At 45.2% G+C, this 24,410-nt stretch overlaps 1 protein-coding gene across 2 annotated transcripts in view; it reads right to left on the bottom strand.

Annotated features, from left to right (window-relative positions):
- Positions 1 to 8,904: 8,904 nt before the first annotated feature.
- The window catches only part of RAB30 (RAB30, member RAS oncogene family), a 46,654-nt gene continuing 31,148 nt past the window's right edge, over positions 8,905 to 24,410 (bottom strand). For both annotated transcript variants that reach the window (XM_082304007.1, XM_082304008.1), the window contains exons 2-5: positions 19,392 to 19,492; positions 17,840 to 17,923; positions 12,964 to 13,147; positions 8,905 to 10,841 (exon numbers count right to left, since the gene is read on the bottom strand). In XM_082304007.1, coding sequence (XP_082160133.1) covers positions 10,591 to 10,841; positions 12,964 to 13,147; positions 17,840 to 17,923; positions 19,392 to 19,484 — 612 coding nt within the window. In that variant the 5' untranslated portion in view covers positions 19,485 to 19,492 and the 3' untranslated portion in view covers positions 8,905 to 10,590. The remainder of the gene's footprint in view (positions 10,842 to 12,963; positions 13,148 to 17,839; positions 17,924 to 19,391; positions 19,493 to 24,410) is intronic.

Here is a 24,410-nt window from a genome sequence, read left to right as displayed (position 1 = left end):
TATGTAGAAGAAATAAAGGGAAAGACAACATTACTCATATCCAAATCACTGAGCACAGGGAAGGCAATAATGAAAGGGTTTTAAGACATCAGTGCTCAAACAAATAAAGCTTGAAATTAGTTGTTTCTACTACAGCCTCCCACATGATACAAGACTGCGGTATCACTGGCTCTTTAAGCACTCCCTTGTGATGATCTGGACAAACACCCACTTTATCACGGGGGTTAGACCGGATCCAAGCGAGGCACCAGAGACTCGATGCGGCTAGCAAGGGAACACTGCCAGAACTTCTACATCACATACCTGACAGCGTCTTGACATAAGATGTTTTGTCCAGCATGAGCGATTTTATTCAGCGGAGAATTCATCCACATATGACAGTAAGTGATAGCTTTGGTGCAAGCTGATGTGATTATAATTATAAGCTTGTACAAAAAGAATAAAACTCAGCACGTTTAATTCTGAAGGTAATAAAACTCCTGAAAATGCATACTGGGTTTGTGGTTGATTCCCTATGCATAGAAATCCATAAATCAAGACTAGATTTTAAATTAGGTGGGACTGTCTGTATGATACCATTGAAATTAATGCAGGGCAGTCAGATCTCCTGTGCTTTGTGCGAGAGGACTGCACACAGAGTGAGACCAAAAAGCACTGCTACGTGACAGGCCCCTGCCAGCAAGGTGACATCTTCTGGGCAGAGCTCCCCCAGTGCTCGGTAGGAAGACTTTGTACACGAGAAGATGGAGGAGAGGCAGTAAGCTGTCTTGGTTTTGCTCCTGTAGTCTGTCAGTCTTGAATTTCTTTCCCTGGGCAGTTTGTTCCTTTTTTCCAGGGAACCTTTGTGCTCCTACAGTCCTTTTACCCACAGCAAAGCCTGGCGCAGGCCTTCTGTGCGACCTTACTGCTACACCTGCTGAACAAGAATAAGGTTGCACATCCCTCCGGTTACACGCTTTTTGCAAGGAAGAGCTGCCAGTCTTCACCTGCCCCTTACCTGTCCCCAGGAGGAGCTTGGTCCGGCTTCTCCAGCCATCACCCCCACAGGCACCACACTCCAGCCCTCCTCTCTTTCAGTAAATACTCAGTTCCCAAGCTGTCTGAGCTTTAAGGATGTTTTCTTCCCCTCCCTTTGCCCAGTTCCTACCTAGAAGCACGCAGGGACTTTTCCCTCTCCAAATACCTCTCTGTTTTATCTCCGACTCAAATTGCCAGCTTCCTGGGGAACGCGGAGCAGACGGTCCAGCCCTCATGTCAGCATTTACCAAGGAAGGAGCTTCAAGGTCAGTGGAAGAGGCAATAAAAGACACATGGTGTCTTCAAGCTTCACAGCTCATTTCTCAGTGTAGGTGTTAGCAGAAGTCATCCTTGATGTGGTGCAGAGCACAGGGGAGGAAACCTGATCCCCTGAATGAGTCAGAGCACAAACTTTATGTATCGACCAAAAGACTAAAGGCTTAAAATGGGAGATCTTGTCCAAAAGGATTCTAGGTCCCCAGAAAGACAGGTCATTGGGGAACTCCAGTGGAAGAAAGAGTCTTCTGTGAGCATGAAAAGAGCAAGTTGAAGGCTGAAGAGAAGAACGAGCATCCAAAAAAAAAAAAAAAAAAAAAAAAAAAAGCACTTGGACAAAGAATAAATTCAACCAAAACATCCAAATGTCACCTTCATCCAACACAACCCAAGCATCCTGGCAGGACAAGAGCTTAACCAGCTACAGGCTTGCAACGACGGCGAATGAACATTCTGCCTCTGTCAAAGACCACCCTCTAGTGACTGATGCCAGCATTTCTTCGGCATTTCACACATCGCTATGAATTCTCTGGGTTTGAATAAAATTTTTCTTCTGTTCTAGTGCAAAGGGACAGTGCTCCCATGGACAGCAGCTCTGCCTTTGCTCTTGCTGTGATATCCCAGTGCTGCGAGAGCCTTGGTATGCTGAACCCGAGCAGAAAATCCTCAGCAGCCATTCAGTGGTTGGTCTGGTATTAAATCACGTCAAGTGAATCGGTTTGTCTTGTACATGTTTTTAAGGCCACTTTGCTTTGCAGTTCAAATCAAAAAAGCAAACAAATCAAACACTTTAAACACCATGTGGAAAGGATTAAACATTTATTTACATACAGTTACATATGTAAGCAATTTCTAAGTATAAAAAGGACATTACAAATAAACATGAAGCATCATACATTCATCATCCGGGTCATCCAAAATACATTCCTTTCTCAACCCCACTGTACCACACTTGACAACAGGAACTTAAAAAAAAAAAACAACAAACAGACAGACAAGCCAAATGCTTCTGACAGTCAAGGATTCACAGTTTGGCGATTTGCTAACACCTATACCCTTCCCAAAGACAGCACTACCCCAGCAACTCGAGAGCAACGGTCCGACCAACTGCAGTGCATTTTCTCCACTGAAATGGTTGTGCTTGATCAACAAGAAACACATCCTCTCCTCATCCTTCTGGCCACGTGGTTAGGAATTGGGGTTCTTGCTAAAATTCTGTACATTGTGCTAAATTCACAATTGTTGGGGAAAAGACAGCAGAACTTTGTGGGAAAAACTCCAACCCAGGAAATTCCTTTAATGCTGCGACTTCCCTGGCATAGAACTTGCAAACAAAATGCTGCTTTTAGTGCTTAAGCAGGTTTTTAAACTACAATTCAAACTACAGTTGATGGTATAAAACGTACTTTGTTCATGCTGTAAAAAAAATTACGTGCTTCAATATTGATTTGCTAGGAATCAAAGCTGAGAGTAATTCAGGTTTTCTTCTGAGGAAATGAAGATGCCTTTATAACATCTCTAAAAATGATCATAGCTTTCAGGAAAGAGGAAACGTTTCAGACTCAAAAACCTAAAGGTAATGCAGAGCACGACGAACTTGTCAGTTAGATAACATTACAAAGGGAAACAAGCCAGTAAACATAAAATTAAAATGCCTGCTGAAAGTATTAATGAATTCAAATGAGAGCTGGGTGAGTCTTTCTGTATAGATCAAAGGCAGTTCAAAAAAAAAAAAAATCTCATGATCTGCAAATTCACAGAACAGCCAAATATGTGCAGCAGAACAGAGTGAAGTGGAAATAAAAGAGGAGCAGAAAGAGCCTTGTCCCATATTGACAGCTGAGTGACTGCAGCTGCTCCAATCTCAGGGGGGTTTATTTTTTTTCCTTTTGTAAACAGCTGTGGGGAATGAAATGGATGTGACATATCTGCAGTGCATCTTATTATGCTAAAAACCATGGCACATTTTAAACTACTTCTCTAATATCCAGAGATAAACTTGTCACTCCAAACCAGCATAGCAACAAGCTCTGGGCTTCCTCCATACTCATTAGATGGCCTTTTCTCCCCCAAAACATTGGCTTAAGAAGTTGGGTTTTCCCCTGTCAGTGCTGACTGTATGTGGAGGCCAGCGGTAAGGCTTCTTCCAAACAGTCTGCAAGAGCTGAGGCAATAGCAGTGCCTGAAATCGCAGCAGCTCTCCCTGCCATAGACCAAACATTTTATTCTCACTCCATTAAAACGTCAAACCAGCATTCCCCTCTCCTCTGCCTCGCCCTCTGTAAGGGCTTGGCTGCTGGGGACACCACGGCCGTTACATTTACTAAAGCTCCTGCCAATGATGCAACCCAGACCCTCGGAGATATTCACGCCACCACCCGAGCGACAGCTCAGAATGACGCTCCTCCTCCACAGGGCCATAAGTCTCCCTGGATGGAGAGCGGCATCCACCTGCTCCCTGGTGATTTACTCACTTCCACCAAACCCCCACCGATTCTTAACATCTGAATCTCTTGTACTGGTCCCATAAGAAGGGAAACATTCCTTACAGGATGCCCTGGCTGAGAACAGAAGATGAAGTGGTGGCAGAGAAGAGCATGGATGCTCCTCGTTCTAGCTAAAGCAGGACTCAGATCCAGCGGTTCATGCAACCAGGCCCGTTTCTGTCTGAGACCCCCACAGTGCTTTGGTTTCCCCTTCTCACAGTGCTCCCGTAACACCAGCCTCCCTTACCAGCGGCACACCTTGCAAGGCATGAGCAGTATTGGAACAAGCAGATTCATGGATGAAAGGTACTTGAGGAATCAGGCTTTGAAAAGCTCCAAGGTTTGCATTCATCTGACACCAGACACACCAGAGCCCTTGATCACTGCCCATGAAAGCATAAGAGTACTTTTAACATCCCCTCTCCCCCAGGGAACGATGCACAGCTGAAAACATGACTGAGACAGGTTTTGGCCATGTCGGGTGCCTGTGGACCAGGGCTGGCCTCCAGAAGATGCTCGGCAGGGACACCGCTGCGGTGCACCCACAAGCGTGCACGTGCTTGGGAACTTTACCCCAAGATAAGCAGTAGGAGAAAAACCAAAGGTGCAAATGCAAAGGTGGCATCTGCTTCTTCAGTTTAATTGTAGCACTAACCGGAGCTAAAATTATCTTCTGAGCTTGCTGGAAAAGGATAATTGGTTCAACAAATGTGATCACATCCAGAAAGTGCTGGTAGCTAGTTATTAATGTGAAAACAGAGACAACCTCTGAGTACAGTACAGCCAGCTCCTGTTTACCCAGACATATAAGCTGAGATGTTAACCCTAGTTATACTCTTAAAATCAGTCTAATTTTTCACTGACAGCATTTACAGCCTATATTACATTCATTGCTATCTCAGTTTCTGCTATATCTGGGTTATTTTTCCCCGGTTTCCCAGTTGACTGTATTTGGAGGGGCAAACATTAGAGATGAGCTTTTTTTTTTCCTGGATCTGTGGCGCCCCACATGGAAAAAAACCCCAACCAACCAACCAAAAACCACTCTCAACTCACATGGCATGGTTGTTACTTCTGGTTTAAGTTACAGCTCATTCACATGAGGGGAAAGGGTGTGATGGCATCCATGGGTGATGACAGCCGGCAATCTATCTCAGCTAGATATAGCACAGTACAGCAAAAGGAGGCTTTGGGTCAGTTTAGCGAGGTGGTGATTAGCGAGGTAAGTCAGAGCAACGCAGCAGGCTACTTTGGGAGCCTTGCATCACGGTCAGCATGATTACCCTGTTGTCTGTTTTCCTAGCCAAGATAAATGCTGAACTGAGGCAGATGTGAGATCTGTAACCTTTACGGTACATTTAACTACAGCTCGAGTGGATGATCACATTTCAAAGACATGACCGGTTCCAGTTGAGGCTGCTTTGCTTAGGATGCACTAATCACTTGTAGGAAATCACGTGAGTGTCTCCCCACCACGCATCGTCATAAGAAAACAAGACTGTCCTTCAAAATGATGATCCTTCGCTGTTTGTGAACAGTAACGAGAGCAATTACTACCCACAGCAACAAGCGGACAGACTTGACACAAGGAAAGAAAGGTTGGCTTCAAGAGCCAATCTGTTCAGATAAGCGAAGTTTATAAAAAAAACTAAGGAAGAAGACATTTTGGTATAACATCTTTCACTCGACTTTCACTACTAGAATTGATTAGCGTATTTCTTTTGGCTCCAGTGGGTTTTCTGTTGAGCCCTTATGTACATCAACATTGCTGAGAGTTTCCATACTTGCTCACTAGGAATTCACAAAGTGTCCTCTAGAAACACCTTTTCTAACTGAATAAGCTCAAAAAGGTCTTTGCTGGTAGGAACAACACTTATAAAGATATTGAGTACTTTGATATTGAAAGCAACAAAATGCAGAAGAATCTCAGATGAGACTCAAATTCAAAGCATTCCCTATTAAAATCCAGAACAATCCAAATCTAAGTCATAGATGCTTTTTTTTTAAAAGAGGATGGGATTGAGGAAATCTTGAGTAGAACCATCCCTTTCCTTTGCATTTTCTGCTCCACATGGTCATCTTTTCACACACACAAATGATTTTGTAAGGGCTACAGCACTCCCTCTGTCCCGCAGCCAGGAGAGGGGTTCTGTGATAGCGTCTCCAGCCGTATCCGACCACAATGGCACCACAGGTCCCCCAAGGGCAGCATATCCTGCATGTTTGCTCAGCCTATTTAAACAGCTGGAGGATTTCACCTATTTTCCAACTGAATTCAGTCTCTGACTACAGAAATCATGCCAGCTCAATGTCTCAGCCTGATTTATAGACAGTTCTTCATACTGAAAAGAGAAGACAAGTCAAAAAGCAGCTGAACAAACAGCAGTCCTTAGGGATAACAAACAAGGCAAAACCCCGTGGGTTTGACTAGAACTAATTGCATCCCTTGTCAGCAAAAGCTCGGGAAAGCCTGTTGTCCCATGTATGTGCACCCACCATGCTTCTGCATCACTAATTTCCACTTTCCCTCTTTTCAAATCACTGTCTCCTGTGTCAACCTCAGTCTGCTGCTGTTATTACTGATACTGAAGGAATTCAATAGCCATTAGCCACGAAACCTAGACTAGCGGGAGCCAACTGTTACCAATATAGCTATTTCCAAAAAGACAAACAAGCATGAGCAGGCTGACAGATATTAAGGGCTGTCTCATGCGTTCTACAGCAAAGAACAAAGTATCTTGTCTGACAATTTGTCATGTGTGGTTTTCATTAAATAATGATCACAAAGCCATTTAGCATTCAGCACAAGCACGTATTTGACTGCATGCTCGAACAACTTACCTGTAGATCAAATCAGGACTTCAGTGTTAGAGGTAGGAAGAGGCACCCAGCATGCCCTTCTTTATAGAGTTCATAATTTCACTTTTTCCATCATAACTCTTTGTCCTGAAGGGCATTTTTTCCCCTTGTGCTTGCTCTCTCATGGGGAACACAAATAGGAACAGAAGGGAGTCATGGCTTGTCCGAGCAAACTTGCAGTGCAAATACCCAACGCAAAATACCAGTGAGTACTTCACAGACAGTGACCTGACGCACAGAACATTTGATGGCTTACCCAAGGTCAGCCTGACTGAACCAGTGGCTGAACTGGAAAAGAGTTTAGACCATCCTGTTTTCAGGAGATGCTTTTACTAATCTCTCCAAACAGGTCTGCTAGATAAAGCAAACATCTGTTGACCATCCAATATTGGCTTCTACATTGGAGCGACTCATTGTGCTAAAAAATTTCAAGAAAAGGTCTCATTATGGGACTACTATAAAAATTAATATTTACCCAGAACTAAGAAGATTACTCCATGGCTGTGAGTATATCACCCTGCAAATACATCAAAATCTAGCAACCACACTACAAGCAATGCCTTGCTCTCTTGATAGTAGAGAACATACCTGGTCAAAATTGGCCCCATGATATCAATTATGCATGGCTTTTGGATGCTCAACCCAACAAGCATCACAAAGCTTTTACTGACAGTTCTCTCAGAAATCCACTCATCTAGCGAGGAGTTGACCATAGTTGGAGAGATAATTGGGATTTGTATTTTTTTGTAATCTCCTTTTATTTTTCAAGACTTTGATCACTATGCCAGAGCACTAAGTTGTCATTAGCAGTTGATAAAGCTCCCCTTCTAGTTGGGAAGCCTTCAGCAGTGGACCAGACTGTAGAAGAGAGATAAGCCCTCAGTGCTACAAGGAGAGGTGGGTTGTGTGCACTAGAGAGATATTCAAAGGAGTACAAAAATAACTCCTGCAGAGGAGTTACTACAATAAAATATCACTTCTTCAACAGGTAGTGGGTTTATTAACGGCAGAAATAGAGGCGAGCTTCGGACTACAGCTTTGGCTTAGGACCTTATAAAATGTTGCAAACACCACCATTGCTTCCTTTCAACTTCTTAAGTCTACACAGAATAAATTTTGAAAGGAATCCTTTCACATTTGTCCTGGAGAAGTCTGATATTTCACTGTAACATCAGCCCAACTGCAGCACTCCACCCCACTGCAAAAGCACATCACTGCCTGGAGATGGAGTCCTTACAAGGAGAAGATTTGCTAGCAGTAACAAGAACCAACGCTTGGAAGCTGGTAGGCAGCTAGTCTCTCCACAACAGTCACCTACAGGTTAGGAAAGCACTGGAAAAAGAGACTTAGCCTTCTAGAAACCTCAAAGTGAATATCCAAGAAAATAAAGTTAGTTTCTGCTATTTGACCAGTTCAGCTTGTTCCATCATGGTGATGCATAAGACTTCAACCTCCAGAAGTGATGCAAGGAGCACTTTAAAATGCATTTATAGTGGTGCTCAGCAGGAGCGAGAAGTACCTGCCCAGCTTTGATGCTCTTGGAAATCAGGCTGAGGAGCCCACGGGTGTTTTAGTGGGCAGTCTCCTTCCTCCTTGATTAACTCAAACAGCCCTGCCTGATTTGTTATCAATTACATGCTGACAAATCCAGCATCTGGAGAGTAAGAGCTTTTACCAATTAAATACACGTAGTATTGATTTTTAACTTGAGTGTTACCTTACATGTAACACCCTGAGCCTTGCTCTAAACAGCTACCTAAAAGCTGTGCAGAACCAGCTGGCTCGGAGTTGGGTGGTCTTCACAAGCTCAAATGAGGCTGCATTTGACAATCTGGGGAATGCTCAAGACAGGCATTGCTCTTCACAGCACAGGCTGTACCACATGGTCCAGCACAGCAGAAACCACCAAGTCCCACACGTTTCTAAATCCTCTGGATTACAGCATGAGCAGAGACTGAAAAGGACCAGTACAGGCCAGCACAGCAGATGACATGTTCCCCAACATCTCACACTTAGAGCAGCACTTAGCAAAGTGTTACCTAAATGACAAACTAGCCTTGTACCACAACTAGTCATATGACCATTAGTCATCAAAGAAGAAAGTGACCTAAAAAATAGCAAGAAAATATTAAAAATGGTGATATGACACACCGATCCCCCCTCTCTCTGACAGAGTCAGCTCCCCATTACAGGTCAAAGGCACAACATGACACAGCCCAAAGAAGTATTTCCAGTAAAATGTGAAAAAGCATTTTTAAATGCCTTTTTTTTTTTATTGTTATTCTTTTCAAGAAGTACTTACTGGCAGCTTTTTATGTCAATACAAAAGCTCTGTTATAATCTTCAGGAAATGCCAAATAATATTAAACTGATTAACTCTAAATTACAGCATATCACAGCCATGTAATTGCCAGGCGAGATTTATCCAGATAAGCTAAACTGAACTCAAACATCTAAAAATCATTTTTCATGTGCGCATTCACTATCTTCCAATTTTGCTTTAACGTCAACGTGTAAATTTGCAATGCATTATTTGCATATGGCACAAGAGGTATAACAACATCGCAAACTCCATAGTGCTTCTGCTTTGGGGGTTTTGTAGAAAGAAATTGCCTAAACAGTTACACATACACTGGAGTCTGAGATTAACAAAGCATCAAGTAAATGAAGTGACTCTACAGCCCTGAACCTGAAAGCTACTCTTAGCAGAGAGACTAGATGCCAAGAAGATACCTTCAAGAGCATCTTGGAGAGCAGTTCCACAAGGTGAGTGCTGGATGGGTCAGACAGAATGATACCACTTGCAACCCACTGCTATTTCCACTTAGCATAAAAAAAAAACCTCTACAGAATTGTACGCCTGCCTTTCAACAAGAACTGTATCTACAAGCTTTATTTTTAAGCCAGACGTATTGCAGACTGCCACTTCAAACCGTGCTCTCTTTGAACCCTTAGACACAATCCATGCACGCACAAGATTTTGGTCATGTCTGGTGTGCTTTTTCCAACTCCACCAATCATGGTTCCCAGAGCTAATTTTTTACATTAGGACATTACTAATTAGAGGAGGGACAGTTAATTTTTTTTTTTATTTTATTTCTGGAACATTTTTTCATCCTATGTTGGATATCAAAGCAGCACAGTCCTTTCCCACTATGTTCAGGCCTAGAAAAAGAGGTAACGAGATTTTTTTTTTTTTTTAATGAACAGTGCTAATTAGTGTTTTTCCCTAACGAGTCTAAGTTACACATTCAGAGGACAGTAATGTAGTAAGACTACATTTGGTCTATGGAATATTTGCTGAACTGCTAGCACCAAAGGGAGCAACTGAGCTGTATCCATGTCTTCTTAAATCTTGAAAATGTTGATATATGTAACTTTTTTTCAATTCCATGTTCATGAAAGTGCCAGTAGATGAGAGACATAACACTGTTTCAAACACCAGAGTTATCCATGAAGACGCACGGGTAGACGCTATATACATGTCTTAAGAGCTCACTCGCTGGCAGCCCGGCAGATTGCCAGTGTAGTCCAGGGTCAGTGTTCATTATTGGTTTTTTTTCTTATTTTTTTTGATTTTAAAAAGGATGAAACACATTGTTCTGTAAAAGAGATTTTGATCTCTTCAATATCTTCTTCGAGAGAGGCTTCTCTAGTCTCCCATGGAAGGAAACACAATAGCTCACGTTCTGCATTACACGAAGCATTTGTGCAACTCTCCTTTTCCTAACTTGCTCCAGAGACTGCAAGAAAAATGGAATTTAAACCGTGTTATATACTGCTACGTTGCCATGCAGCTGGAGCAGTCAGCCTGCCACGCTTCCAGGTCTGCAACCTGACTCAGGGTAAGTCAGATGAGTCAAAGTGGCAGGAATTCCCTCCAAGGAGAGAGATCCCAGCAAAAAGAAATCCTCTTGGCCCATGGCAGAAGGGGAAATCACATGCCAGCTCTTTAATTAAAATTACAGCAAGTCAAGTAGCTGATACTTTTCCCCTCTCCTGGTAAGGGGGATGAGACATTGTTCACAAGGGTGTTCTGTCGTGCCTCGCTGATCAACCGGCAGGCCAAGTCCAGGAAGAGTTTTTCCACGTTATCCGATTCTTTCGCTGAAGTTTCCAGATAGTACATGTCCTGCGCTTCCGAAAACTCTGCAGCTCTTTGCTGGGAGACTTCCCTCTTATCAGCTAAATCAATCTTATTACCTGCATTGATAAAAGATTTTAGAAAAGGAATTAATTTGACTTCCAAAACAAGAGAAAGATTAGTTGATAAGGGATAAAGAAAAGTTTGGTGTTGTATGTATGTATGCACAGTGGTTTAGATGTGAAACTCTTAGTGCTTGCTCTCCCCTCCATAACGGATTCCCTGATACATGTGACCAAGTTCATTTAATATCAGCTCATTTAATGGAATATGCCCTGTGAACACCCAAGTCAGTTAGCTTTAATTTAGCACCAGTGCATCTGTTTGCTGCTATCAACCAACATTAAAGGATTTCCATTTTAATATCGCTTGAAAATTCTCCTGTTCTTGCTCTGAGGAGCACTTAAAATGTCAATTATAGCATGTGAGACACTGAACGTGATATTTCTCATGTCATTACAAGCTTTAAAAGAAGCCTGGCACAGAAGGCTGCTTTCCTATTTCAATATTCCCATGAAGGGTTTGGCTGTTGAGGCTGATGAGGGGCAGGCTTGGGGGGCACTCGCAGAGCGAGGCGGGGAGAGAAACCAGCTCCTGCCTTTGGAGAGCTTGGTTTAGCAGAGTTGATTAATGCCTCAAGCAAGCGTCTGATATGATTATACCCTATTACCGGCCACTTCACTTCAAATATGATGGTTTTGCCATAAATTAATCTTACAAAGATAACAGACCAGGACCTGCGATAACAGGGGGCTGTGTCCATGGACGCAGCAGGTTCAGAAGGAAACATCTCCTGGCCTTGTTTCTACCAGCAATTTTGTGAGAACTGGTGGGAGGAAGACTGGCAAGCTGCATCTCATTGCCCTCCTCTTATCTGATATGCCCCTTCTTTCCTGATAAAGCAGGTTCTTGGACCTGCGGCATACACTGAAGTTACCTTTCTAAACAAATTATCACTCAACACAAGCGGCTTATGGGTGTCACCATCTTCAAAGTGTGTGTTATGGCTGCTATCATCTATATTTTGTGCTGTAGACACTGATAATTAACTTAACGCTCCCTAGGAATTCACATATACGTTTGTTAGTCATTTATTATTTCTGCAGCATTTGTACACGTGCCATACCCTTCGCACGGAGTGTAATGACTTTCTTGTATGGAAGCTCCTTAAACCCCAAAGCTCACTTGCAATACCACTGGGTCATGTAAAACTCAAGAGATTTTTAAAGCCACCTTAAACACATCTTACAATCCTCTAGATTTTTCTTTTAAACAACAAACTATTAAAGGAGATAATGACACTGCAGTATGAAACTTTTTGGCTTTCCCCAAGTTATTTTTCCATTGTTCTTTTTATATCCTTGGACCTTTAAAAGCCAAAGTCCTAACTATCAGATGCTGAAGGCAGAGCATGGAAAAGCATGGGTAGCAAAAATAACCTTCACCTTGCTTGTTGCAGACAGATGGCCTGAGGTCTGCTTTACCTTGAGTTGAAGCTCTACAGATTAACATAACATTCAGTTATTTATTTTTAGTTTCCCTAAAAGCCATGCAAAAATATCTAGCTTTCCAGCTCTGCTCCACCTATGAATGCTACGATCCACACAACCATCACATCCTGATGTGGTTGCCAGATCTTGACCCACCTGAGACAAGACTCTGGTTGTCCCACAGCTACGGGGTACAGCAACCCACAGGCAACCCCAGCTTGAGCAGATCCTTATACATTTTCCTTATACATTTGCAGAGATCTGAGCTGAGAGTCACAAGGGAAACCTCTGTTCTTAGCTTGGTTGGCTGCACCATCAACAGTTCAGTCCCGTATTGGACCAACTGGTGGGAAGTATCCACCTCTGCATGCTCTAGCCTTAGAGCTGAGACAGGACCACACTTCAAGATAGGCTGTGGTGTCCTGAACACCGCTATCAGCATCTTGGGGTTATTTGCAGAAGGAATGGTTCAAGCACTGGGTTTAAGGCACCAGCCGTACCCTGTGCCCACTTACAGTTACAACTGGTTGGCGACAAGATCTGCTGCACCAGTTCAAGCATCCTGCACCACCAGTTCATGCAGATACCACGTTTTCCTCCTGCTAACACCTCCATCTGCCACCAACCCCCCGACACACACGGCTCACCCCCTCATCGCACCACCACCCCACTAGTGACGATCGTCGCTTACCCACTAGCACGGTTATGACCTTATTGCTGGCATACTGCTCGATTTCTCGCAGCCACTCGGGGAGACACCGGAAGGATTCTTCACAGGTGATGTCGTAGGTCAGAATTAACGCGTTAGCACTACGATAGTAACTCTGCGTGATGGACCGGAATCGCTCTTGTCCTGCTGTGTCCCAGATCTGCAGCTTTTGGCATAATAAGGAAGGGTGGTAAAACGGAGGAAAGAAAAAAAAAAACAAACAACTTTTTTTATTTGATAGCAGCACTATTTTGACCTAAAAAAACCCATCAGGGTAAAACCAATGCTGGGAAAGCACTTAGCTCTTCTCCCCTTTGGCTTCCCCTCCCCCAGCATTTTTTGTTTCCATTCCTGCACTTGTGGATTGAAATGCAAGGCACAAAGTCAGCTGGCACCATAACCAAAGGGCCCTGGAAGCCACAGGTCTATGGGCTTTCATGCAACTTCTAGCATCTCCCTCTGCTGTGGGCAGAGCCGCTGGCCTGGAGTTACAACACAGGCGCTGGAGGGAGAAAGTCACTCCTCCTGCTCCTGAAGTCCAACCAACAGCAGCATCCATCCCAAGAAGAAATAAGAAAGCCTGTCCTCTAGCTCCCGAAGCTAGTTATAGTTATCCCGAGATGATGCGCTGACGGGTGGAAACCACAGGATTGAACAAGGAGCTCAGCTGAAGGCTGAGCCAAGAACTCTAACAGGCTTCCTCTCCACAACTTCAGCCATCTCACCCAGTTGCTTACTGCCTGCCTTCCCAACACGTAGACCTGGTTGACATGTCCTTAACTATATCAAAGAGGTCATGAGTGTTTGCCAAACCCTCTGGGTCCAGGAAGACAACACAGTTCCCAATACAAACTAAACTCATACTGGTTTTATAATTTGACCATCTGATAGTTTTTGGTGGGTCACCAAAACCTCAGTTCTTCAAAAAGGCAGTCAAAGAAACAAACATACAAAATTAAAACATTTCAACATAAAAGAGTACTTCTCTGCTTCAGCTTTTATTTTTTTAAAGCACCCCTCCCTGGAATTAAATATGCAAAAGGGTGATTTCCAGCCAAAATCCTGTGTACTTTGGGAAGAAAAAGGTAAAGTATTTGAGATTTTTTTTTTTCCACGTATTCAGCAGCCCGCAACAGAGAAAACCTTATTCTTGCCCAGTTCCAAAGTCAAACTACGCCAGCTACTCATCATAAATGTGTTAGTTTGAAATGAGAGCTCCCAGTAGCAGCTTTCATGATTTTGGAAAAGTACTTTTTTTGCAGAGAAAGTAATTTGTGGCTGGCTCACAGCTCCTGGGCACCTTTGTGCTTAATCTCTTGGCATAGTTGTATTTAAGCGGGTGAACCTGGCACCTGCAGTTAAGTGACACACAAAACCGTAAGTGAAATTACTTGCACATGGAATTCAGATAACGAACGAGTCCCTGTTAAAACAAACCAGACTCCAAACTCTGGCAGATGGAAAAATACAGATAATTTTGTTGTTGCTCGGCTGTTTCCCAGGAAAAACATTTACTGATTGGTCTGCTGGTTAACTCCGGCTTATATATGTTTCGCATTTATTGAGAAGATCTCCAAGCTGATAAAAACTTGATGTGAGTATGTTCTTCCACTGCTTTAATATAAGGGACATTGAAAGCAAAAGGGATTGCCCTGGGGGAGAGGGTTTCTTACTGGCTGCAGCCGTGAGTCTACCTGTGAGCTGGGTGCAGAAGGCAGGGAAGAGCCCCCGACCTCACAGCCACTGATAAACCCTTCCTTCACACAAAATGCACATCCAGCACTTCACCCCACTGATTATTTCTGCCAAATAAAATATTTCACAGCAACCATTTTACTTGTATCATTTTTTCAGAGGAACCAGGTGCCTGACTCAGCCTGCTGAAAACCTAGATGTTTATTTTCTTGGAGCCAGCTGATGCTTCCCTCTCTCCCAACATTTGCACATACATTTAACTTTACACATATGAACATTTCTACCAAGTACAATAAGATCACAGGTCCATATAGCATTGCCCTCTGTTTGCAGCACTGAGGATGCTTAGCTTTGACCAGCATGATAACTGCTATCTACTTGGCTTGAATTTATGTAGCCTCTTAGCACAGGTGTTGTATGCATTTTTGGTTTTATTAGAAAAGGCCAGGCAGATCAAAAGCCCCCTCAGCTGCACAGCGCTGTCTCAGCTCATCTGTCGGCGAGCTTTAGTAGCCACTCGTATCTGATATGGCTTGCACACAGCTTTCATGCTAGCAAGTCCCTCTCCACTGACTTTTAAATGCAATTTTGAAAGCTGGAAAGTATTTTTCCCCAGAAATCTAAAATTTATTTTCAAGTCTGAAAACCTTTTCAGTAAACAGCTCTGGTCTCTCTCTCATCCAGGATCCCAGCAGACATGCAGGAGATGCTGCCCGGCACAGAAGCGGAGTCACGGCTCGGGCAGTGTGAAATGAGCTAGCAGTCACAGAAGCACCTCGTTTGACTGAGCTGTCATTTTCATTGCTCCGAGTCATTCCTGCTTTTCCTGCTCATTAAATGTTTATTCTCGCTACCACTGCTTACTCAAAAAGTTTTGGCTACAAGATCACTGCTGAGAGAAATCCATTTGCCTTTCAGGCTCCAGAAGGCTCACTCAAATTCCTGAATGTATCGTGCTAAGCTTCCTCCCAAGCTTGGTCATTGCAGCTGAGCTTTGGCGACTCCAATTTACTCCACTGGTGGGGTTGGGAGAGTGACTTTGATTTAACAACTCATTATTTTCTATGTGAAATATAGCTGGTATACCAGCTACCACTTGCTAAGGCTCTGTGAAACACAAGCCAGCCCCAAGGTGATTAAGAGTTGCTTGGGTGGACACTGGTGCATTCATCAGACGTTTGCAGGGCAGCAGGGGCTTACCACGCTGACAAGTTTGCATTTAGCTGGTAGAGTTTCCTTGAACCATCCTTGCCCCTGACAGAGACCATGTTGGTATGACTGCTCCCAACTTTCTCTTAAGGAGTTTGCATCCTCAGTCCAAGCTAGTCTTAAAACAGGATTATGTCATGGGAGCAACAAGTCAAGTGCAGACAAATCCTTTGGGCGAGTTCACCTGCCCAAAAACCAGACCTCAGATACAGGTGATATTCTTAAAGCTCCATCTGTACTTGACAGTGAGCCAGACGCTTAGAAAGGAGAGGTGTCTGAAGTGGATGGGATTCATCTTCCCCAAGATTGCTTTTCTCTCTCCATTGACCAGGACAATCTTAAGACAGCTGGTTTAAGCCAGGTATATAAGGGAAAAAATGAATTACACCTTCAGTGCAGTACTTAAGCCATTTACCAGCTTATATCGTCTGAGCGGCTCCACTGGAGCTGGTTTTGGCAGAAAGAAGCATCTCTGCTGTCCAAGGAGCCTGGACAAGCAGCATCCGTGTCCCGGCCGACCCCACTACACCAGCTGCCTGCTAATGAGCATTGCAACCACTGAACTAAGCACTGACACCACAGGGGCTACACGTGATCCTCGCTGCTTTCCTGCCCGCTGCCCTGTCGCGCTTGCACAGCGATGTGCTGAATGTTAACTTGGTCTCTTTATCAGGGGAAGATATTTACACCTCTTGTCCTTCACCTGCTTAGGCTGGAAGGTCTTCTGGTCAAGGACCATCGCTTGCCATAGGTTTGTACAGCTCCTCACGCAGCAAGGTGGCAGCCTGCTGACATGATCACGGCTTTTAAAATCTGTCCTAAACTTAGGAATCCACCACCTGATTTTCTTCTCAAAAAACCTCTTCACTGAAATACAGGTGAAAAAACTCAGGGTCGAAAATCTGCACGAGTCCACTGTTTCCATCCTAGCACAAGCTTAAAAATGGGTCTCAACGTCACATCCAGCTGCTGTCACACTACTGCCGCTCTCCCATTTGCCCACTACTAGATTTGATGAAGGCAGTAAGGGGGAAAACCCCGTTTTTCACTTTGATGTGTCTGGATTTAATGCAGGCAGAGTAATTCCAGGAGCAGCTCAGGGACCCTAGACACCTTGACATTAGAGGCTCAGATAACAATACTCCTCTCTCGCCACTTCAGTGCCACCATAGCTCTAGTGAGATCTCTACTAATGAACAAAGCGGCGCCAGCAAACATCTCTGGGCACTGGAACCCAACCATGAATCCCATTAAAGCGTGAGATTGGTCTCTGGTGCGTTTTGACCCAGGCAAAGTAGCTCTCTTCCAAGTGATGCTCAGGCTCAGTTTGGGAGTTCGCACAGGACAAGGACAGTTTCCCAGCAGTAGTTTGGTTACAACCACCCTATTTTGTTGGTGAAAGAGTTAATAATATAGACATTGCCCTTCTCACTTCAACCCACGGACCAAAGTGTCAGTACTGTGACAACCTCAACTTCTCCCAAATCCACAACTTTGCAGAAGTGGAAGACGAGCCTTTGTTGTGCAGAACCACACAAGTCCAGAAGCCTGCTCTCCTCCACCAGCCATCTCAGGAGCTCGCAGGAGATGACTTTCACTGAGCACATCCCAGTGGGAATTTCTGGTTTACCAGAAATGCCTTAAGTGGAGGTTGCACTGAAGTGCTTCTTTGTGCCTCCTCAACCCCAGCCAGGCACAATCTCTGTGTCTCCTAAGCAAGGACAGGGTTTTGCAAGATATTCCCTTTCCATTTGCTCCTTTAAGAGTAGGTTCACTCCTCACATCAGGTTTGATCCTGATGGTAATTGTGGAGAGGGGCGCAAAGATCGTTAGACCCAGCACTGCCTGAGCCAGGCCAGCCAGCCCTGCGCATCCCCGCATGCCTTCCAGCAGTGAGACCCCTCAGCTATAGTACCGCCACACGAGTTTACGCTGAAAACCATCAGGCTCCTACCTTTACTTTTTCACCATTTATCTCCACAGTTTTAATCATAAAGTCAACCCCAATCGTGGCTCCTTGACCCGGTGGGAAAAGCCCCTGAAAAAAAAAAAAAAAAAAGAGTTGCATCAACTAAATTTCTGTAGCGCTCTCTGGGTGCCAATCCTCACCCTTTTCCATCCCCAAAACTATTTCTCCTTTGTCCCCTTCTCCAGACACTTGTTTCCATCACATTTAGAGAAGAAAACGTGACATTTCCCCAGTATAAAGGTTAGCATAATTCAACCCTACAGTGTTTTCACTGCCTACACATCTCTAGTCGTGTAGCAAGTCATTGGCTTGAGAGGTGGGAAAACAGGAGAAAAGGAGGATGCATACAGGGAAAAGCCCTTCTGCTTCTGTGCAGTTGGAAGAGGCAGGGGAAGGGTAGACGGAGACCCTCTGTCCCACTTCCCAACGCCTTGAAAGAGGTGGGAGCACCCATGTGGGATGAGGTGCCTTTGCTCCTGCAACCTCACACCTTCCCTCTCCCCTCCACCATGTCACGGCATGGAAAGGCATTTCTGGCAGCTCCCAGCACCCGGGTCACATCCCTGCACAGTGTTTCGGGAGAGAAGCACAGAGCCAGTCGCTACCAGTGCCACAGCAATGGCAAGGGCCGGCATGATGTTGGTGGTATTTGATTGCAGCACCATCGGAAAGGAGCAACAGCAAACCAAAAATAAAATAAACAGAGCTTTTTGATTTCTGGTGTCTAGGTCTACAAAGCCATGTTGATTTTGGGGACCATCCATCCCCTGTAGCAGCTGCGCTGCCAAAGCACAAGCAGCAGAAGCGGCCACAGATTTTTGTGGTTAACCCTTTGGGGTTGACTAGCTTTACTGCCACTGGCTGTCACATGTGGCTGGAGAGTGTTTCACATCACCACGGCTTTAAAACTAAAATTAACAGTGAGGGGGGGAAATTGCTGACAATTCCTAGTGGAGAATGCAACAAAAAACCCAAAAGTTATGTTTCATAGCACATCATGTAAAACCTTCTCTTGCCCCAGATCACAGAAGTCTGGTCCTTCCCCTGTTGTTCTGCCACAAAAGAGGTCTGGTGTTTAAACAGGAGACACTGGACTGACAGCCCAGGACCCAGATTACTTAATTATCTACTAAAGACAAATAACAGGGAGAGCTTTATGCAGTGGCAGGAAGGATGGGGAGGAGAAGGCAAATGGGAGCACACCAGGAGATGTGCTGGTCCTTATAACCAGTCTAGAGCACCTCAAATCAGGAGGAGTTTTCCCAGTGGCTTTCAGAGAGGACTTTCCATCTTCAGAGAGGGATGAGCTCTCTCCAACGCAAGATCCCCAACAGGGCTAAGTACAGCACTAGATACAGATGTGCTGCTTGTGCCAGTATGTCACTATAGGTGACGCATGCACCAAGAGCATGGAAAACAAATCACTTCTGAGCTGCAGTGCCAGCGAAGCCCTTGGTGCACAGCCATGGGCTCCACGCTCCCGTCCCAGTGCTGTCCCCACCCCAACATCCCATGTCCAAGAGGTGGCCAACCCTACCTGAGTGAAGCGACGGACTAAGCAGGTCTTCCCCACACCGGCATTGCCGATTAAAACAATTTTGAAGAGGAAATCATAATCTTCCATACTCATTTACGCAGCTGCAAGAGAAGAGAGAGAGAGCACAACACAATGTGAAACAAGGCCGTGGGGAAATGCCCTTTTATTCTTGCTGAGCTTTATTCCTCCAAATATTCAGAACAAAGGTCTCCTGGCACGGACACAGCTCCCCAGATAAGGGAGAAGAGCCCTTCCCGCTTGGAGCCAGGGCATCCACGTAGTCCAACGTCACCTGTTGTGAAACCTCAGCCACATTCTGGCTTTCACACCATCTCACCTGACTGCCTATGAATTAGAGATGCTGGTTTTCACCTTTTGGAGCAAGGCTCCACAAACCTGAGTTATCATTTCTTAAAATTTCCCCAAATGTTTGTTTTGCTTTCAACTACGTCAGCTCCACTGGACTTTGCCACCTTGTCCAATGGGCACACGTAATTTATTTCTTTTAGGGCAGTACCCAGAAACCCCCCAGGAGCTCCTCCAGGCAGGTGCTGGGTACGCACAGAGGAGGGCTGGGGGGCACATGGGGGCAGAACAGACAGGGAAATGAAAATAATTTAAAAATAAAAGCAGCAGTGTTTGCCTTAAGGACAGAATGAGCTCATTTGCTAAAATTGTAGTGGGGAGTCATAGAATCGTAGAATCATTTAGGTTGGAAAAGACCTTTAAGGTCATTAAGTCCAACCGTTAACCCAGCACTGCCAAGTCCACCACTAAACCATGTCCCTAAGCACCATGTCTACCCATCTTTTAAATACCTCCAGGGATATGGACTCAACCACTTCCCTGGGCAGGGGCTGCACCACCACAAGGGTTTTTACAGAGCTGGCAAAGGGAGCAAATGCAGCACAGGTGAAACAAGCTCCTCATGCTCAGCCCAAAGGCAGAGTGCCCTTTCCCACTGCTTCCAAAGGTCCTTCTTTGGGAGGGTTCATTGCCACACACCAGAAGGCCCCAGCTACAGACCCCGGTGCCACCATACAGCTGTGATAACCTTACAGTCAAACAGTCAGAGAGTACAAGATGAAACTGAGACAGTCTGGGTCTGCCTGGCAGGGCACGTTGAAACAGCTCTCCGAGCACCACCAAGAGCCTGGTGGACCTGAAGGCAAAAGGGGTGGAAGACTGACTCAGCTGCTTCACATCTATGTGATCCTTGACCCTTCCAGCAGCCCAAAAAAAAGGGGTAACCACACCAATTAATGACTAATGATCTGCATCACATCAGCAGACAGTTAGCAGGGACACAGCTGAGTCACTAGACGGACATGCCACTTTGCCTGGGCAAGTGACACAGCACAGCACTTGCCCTGCTGCTGCCTTGCTGAGCTGGAGCTCCGGTCCCCTGCAAAGTGCCACCAAACAGCAGCAGCTGGAGCTGTCCTGAGGATGCTCTAACCTCGCCTTGCTCCGACACACAAGACCTTGCAGCTCCCTCTTATCTCTTAATACAATGAAAGAGTGGGACCTTAAAGAGCAGCCTCAAAAAATGCCCTTTTTTATTTTCTGGAGTTATTTTATATAATTATTTCATATCTCCATGCCTGGCTTTCCCAGAGTGGGACTGGATAACAACAACAGTATTAAGAACATGTTGACAGTGCTCTTGCAATGAAGGCTAAATGTTAATATACGGTTTCAAGCTTTCACACTAGCCAGCGTGAAGAAAAACATGATCATCCACTAAAAGCTATTTCAAGACTAATGAGACTTACTCAGCACTGGATAATTATCGCTGGGATGCTTCAAATCCTGGAGGGCACTGCTCCCCCCTGGAGGGATTTCAATTCTATTTCTTGTACCCTAAACAATCCAACGTTCAAATTTATCTTCTCAGGAAGCTTAAAAATAAACTTCCTCTGCAGATCTTTGAGCTCAGAAACACTAAATGGCTCAGACATACCCTACAGTCACGTCTGATCCCCTTCATTAGGCTCCAAGACTAATCATATGTGATAATGACCCCAAACGGGAACTGGAAAATGAGCCAAGGCTATAAAACAAAAAACACAATGATGAGATTAAACGCCAGGACTGAAGAGACAAAAAGTGGGGGCACAGGAGGGGAGAAAGCAATGGACTGAGCAGCAAGGAAGAGAGAGAAGTCATTTGGGAGGTGAAATGTGCAGGTGAGGTTGACCATCGCTGCCCTGTTATTCCCCTGTGCACCAAAACTGGTGTTTCTCCCTCCGATGTGCACACACACTAACCTACCACAGCGTCAGCGCTGAACACAGAAACATTGCATCAGTCACCCTTACGAAATCTTCTCCTTCTGCAAGCCGAGCCTTTCAGCCAAGTGACCTTTGCTGCTGACTCAGGCTCGCACAACCCTCCCTCTCCCCAGGGAAGATGTGTCTCAACCTCTGCCCCGCTGGCCACGGTCAGGGAATGTGCATCTCGGCAACACCTCAGACTTTGAATTATATGCCTTTAAAAAAAAAGGGGGGGGGGGGGGGAATGCAGAGTGCAACATTGTTTGCTTGGTTTTGGTCTTGGGGTTTGGTATTTGTTTTTTTTTCCTTTCTGTTTTCTTGTGTTTGCAGGCACAGGGCTCTGCCTTGCATGACTGCAGTGGTTGAAGGCATTAGGGCCGCAGCTGCCTGTCCCACCCTTTGGCAGAGACAAGGCCCTGCAGCAAGGGCAGGGGACGGGATGCCTGTCCATGCCTCAGCCACCCCTCACCGCATTTGTTTAAATCACAAATAGGGCTGGCTACAGCACAGAGACATGCCCTATCATGAGATGAAACAGGAGCAGACCCTGGGGCTGGCAGCAGGGCAGAAAATTGGGTTTCACAGCCGTTTTTCCCAGAGGTGGTTTATACAGCTCGCACCCCATCCAGCCCTCACGGCTCATCACCCCCCTGGGCTGTTCCCACCAGCCTCTCAGGGGATCAGTGTTGCAGGGTTTTATTTCATTTGGGTAGCTGCTCAGCTCCACTCCATCACTCAGCCCCACGCATGGTCGCTGCAGGCAGGAACGAGGAGCCAAGAGGGGTGAATCAAAGCGCGGCAGCCACCCAGAGAGGTGGTCCATCTGCAGGAACGCAGCCGAAGGACAGCAGGACACATTTCAGGCTTAGCTGGTTTTCTTTACTTCGGCAAGACGGTGCAGGAAATGCTCTTGGTATTTTTAATGATTAATTCCAATTCAACCAAGAGATTGGTGAAATCCTCCCCAAACAAAAGCACAAGGGCCAAGGGCTTTCACCCCTCCTTCCCCTATGCAAACTCATACAAGCAAGTGCCAGCTCCCATGGAGACACCTGACAAAAGAGGTGCAGAAGTCGTGGGCTGCCTTCTCCATACAACAAGCACCGCTGCAAAGGCAGACACGCACCAGTCCTTCCCACTTCTCCTGGCATCTTTGTTACTAGAAACTCTCCCACAGCGTGGTCAGCAGGACTTGGTCCTCTGTTTCACCCTGCCATGGGCTCTTCACTGCCTGTAGATGTTGAACAGCAGCGCAGATGATGGAGGAGAAAGACACTGCCTCCTGCTTCTCCTGTTCACCACAAGCCACGAGGCAAGGCATTTATCTGCAATAAATACATGCTTTGCAGAATAAGATATCCAGTTATATTTTAATTTATTCCCCTACATGATGTCCTCTCCCTGCTCCATTCACCTCTTTGCTGTCCCTGATCCACTTTGGTTTACTTGACAGTGTTTATCATCACCTGAACCAATTATTTTATCTTCTTTTTGCAGTGTTTTTTTACCCATTACTTTGGATGGGCACAGGGGGTTCCTCCTCATCTCTGATCTGCTCTGTGCCATGCTCAGCCTCTTTGGGTACCAACTAAGTGGCAGAAACACGCGGCAAAGGTTCAAATACTATCTGGGACACACGAACTACTTTGGAGTGATCAAGTTCTTCAGGCGAATGAAACCACAACTCTGCCTGTCGCTCATCAGCTTTTACACTAGGACCAGCCTTTGCACAAAACAACCAGCAAATATGAGTGAGGTTTTTCGCTGATAAAGAAACCTCTGGCACTTCTCTCTCGACTCCTTTGCTGAAGGAAGACTTTCCACCTCTAAGCATGATGAGAACAGGCTCTATGATGATAATTTTGCCCCAGCTGTTTTGGCTCACAGCGCCAAAAGTAGAGTGGGAGACTTCAAAAGAGCAAGCCTTTCTCAGTTGACCACAAGGTGTGCCTAGCTCTGCCTGTCTTTTACCATCCCTGAAGATCACAAGATAATGCACGTTCAGGAAACACGATGGACAGCCTTCATCTGAAGTCAAAAACCTTTCATGTCTAGAAGAATGTTTTGACGCCTTCATTTTAGAAGAACAAAACAGAAATAACCTGTTGTTTCTAAACCTCCATGGTATCTCAGTCCTCTTCTGAGTTAGAGGCAGAGGAGTCATGGAGCAGAAGTTCACATCTCCACAGGGCCAGGTGACAATCAGAGCAGCAAGTGTGTGACACATCATGGCATCACCTTCTCTCCTCACCAGTCTCACTCATGGGTTTTCATTTCCTGTAGCCTGAAGAAGCAACAGAAGGCTTTGCGGGCATGTCCTGCTTACAACTCCTGGTTAGGGGACCACTGTCCCCAAATCAGAAGAGGTCAAATCAGAGCAGGCTTAGTGAAGCCAGGTGATGCAGACCCAATGCATGGCTATACAATTATAGAATCATAGAATCATTTAGGTTGGAAAGGACCTTTAAAATCACTGAGTCCAACTGTTAACCTAACACTGCCAAGTCCACCACTAAACCATGTCCCTAAGCACTACATCTACATGTATTTGAAAGACCTCCAGGGATGGAGACTCAACTGGGCAGCCTGTTCCAATGCTTGATAACCCTTTTGTTGAAGAAATTTTTCCTAACATCCAGTCTAAACCTCCCCTGGTGCAACTTGAGGCCGTTTCCTCTCATCCTATCACTTGTTACTTGGGAAAAGAGACGGACCCCCACCTGGCTACAGCCTCCTTTCAGGT

Source organism: Platalea leucorodia (assembly GCF_965183815.1).
Source record: "Platalea leucorodia genome assembly, chromosome: 2".
Lineage (NCBI taxonomy): Eukaryota > Metazoa > Chordata > Aves > Pelecaniformes > Threskiornithidae > Platalea > Platalea leucorodia.
The sequence above is the reverse complement of the archived record's forward strand: the minus strand, read 5'-3'. Positions and strand labels throughout refer to the sequence as shown.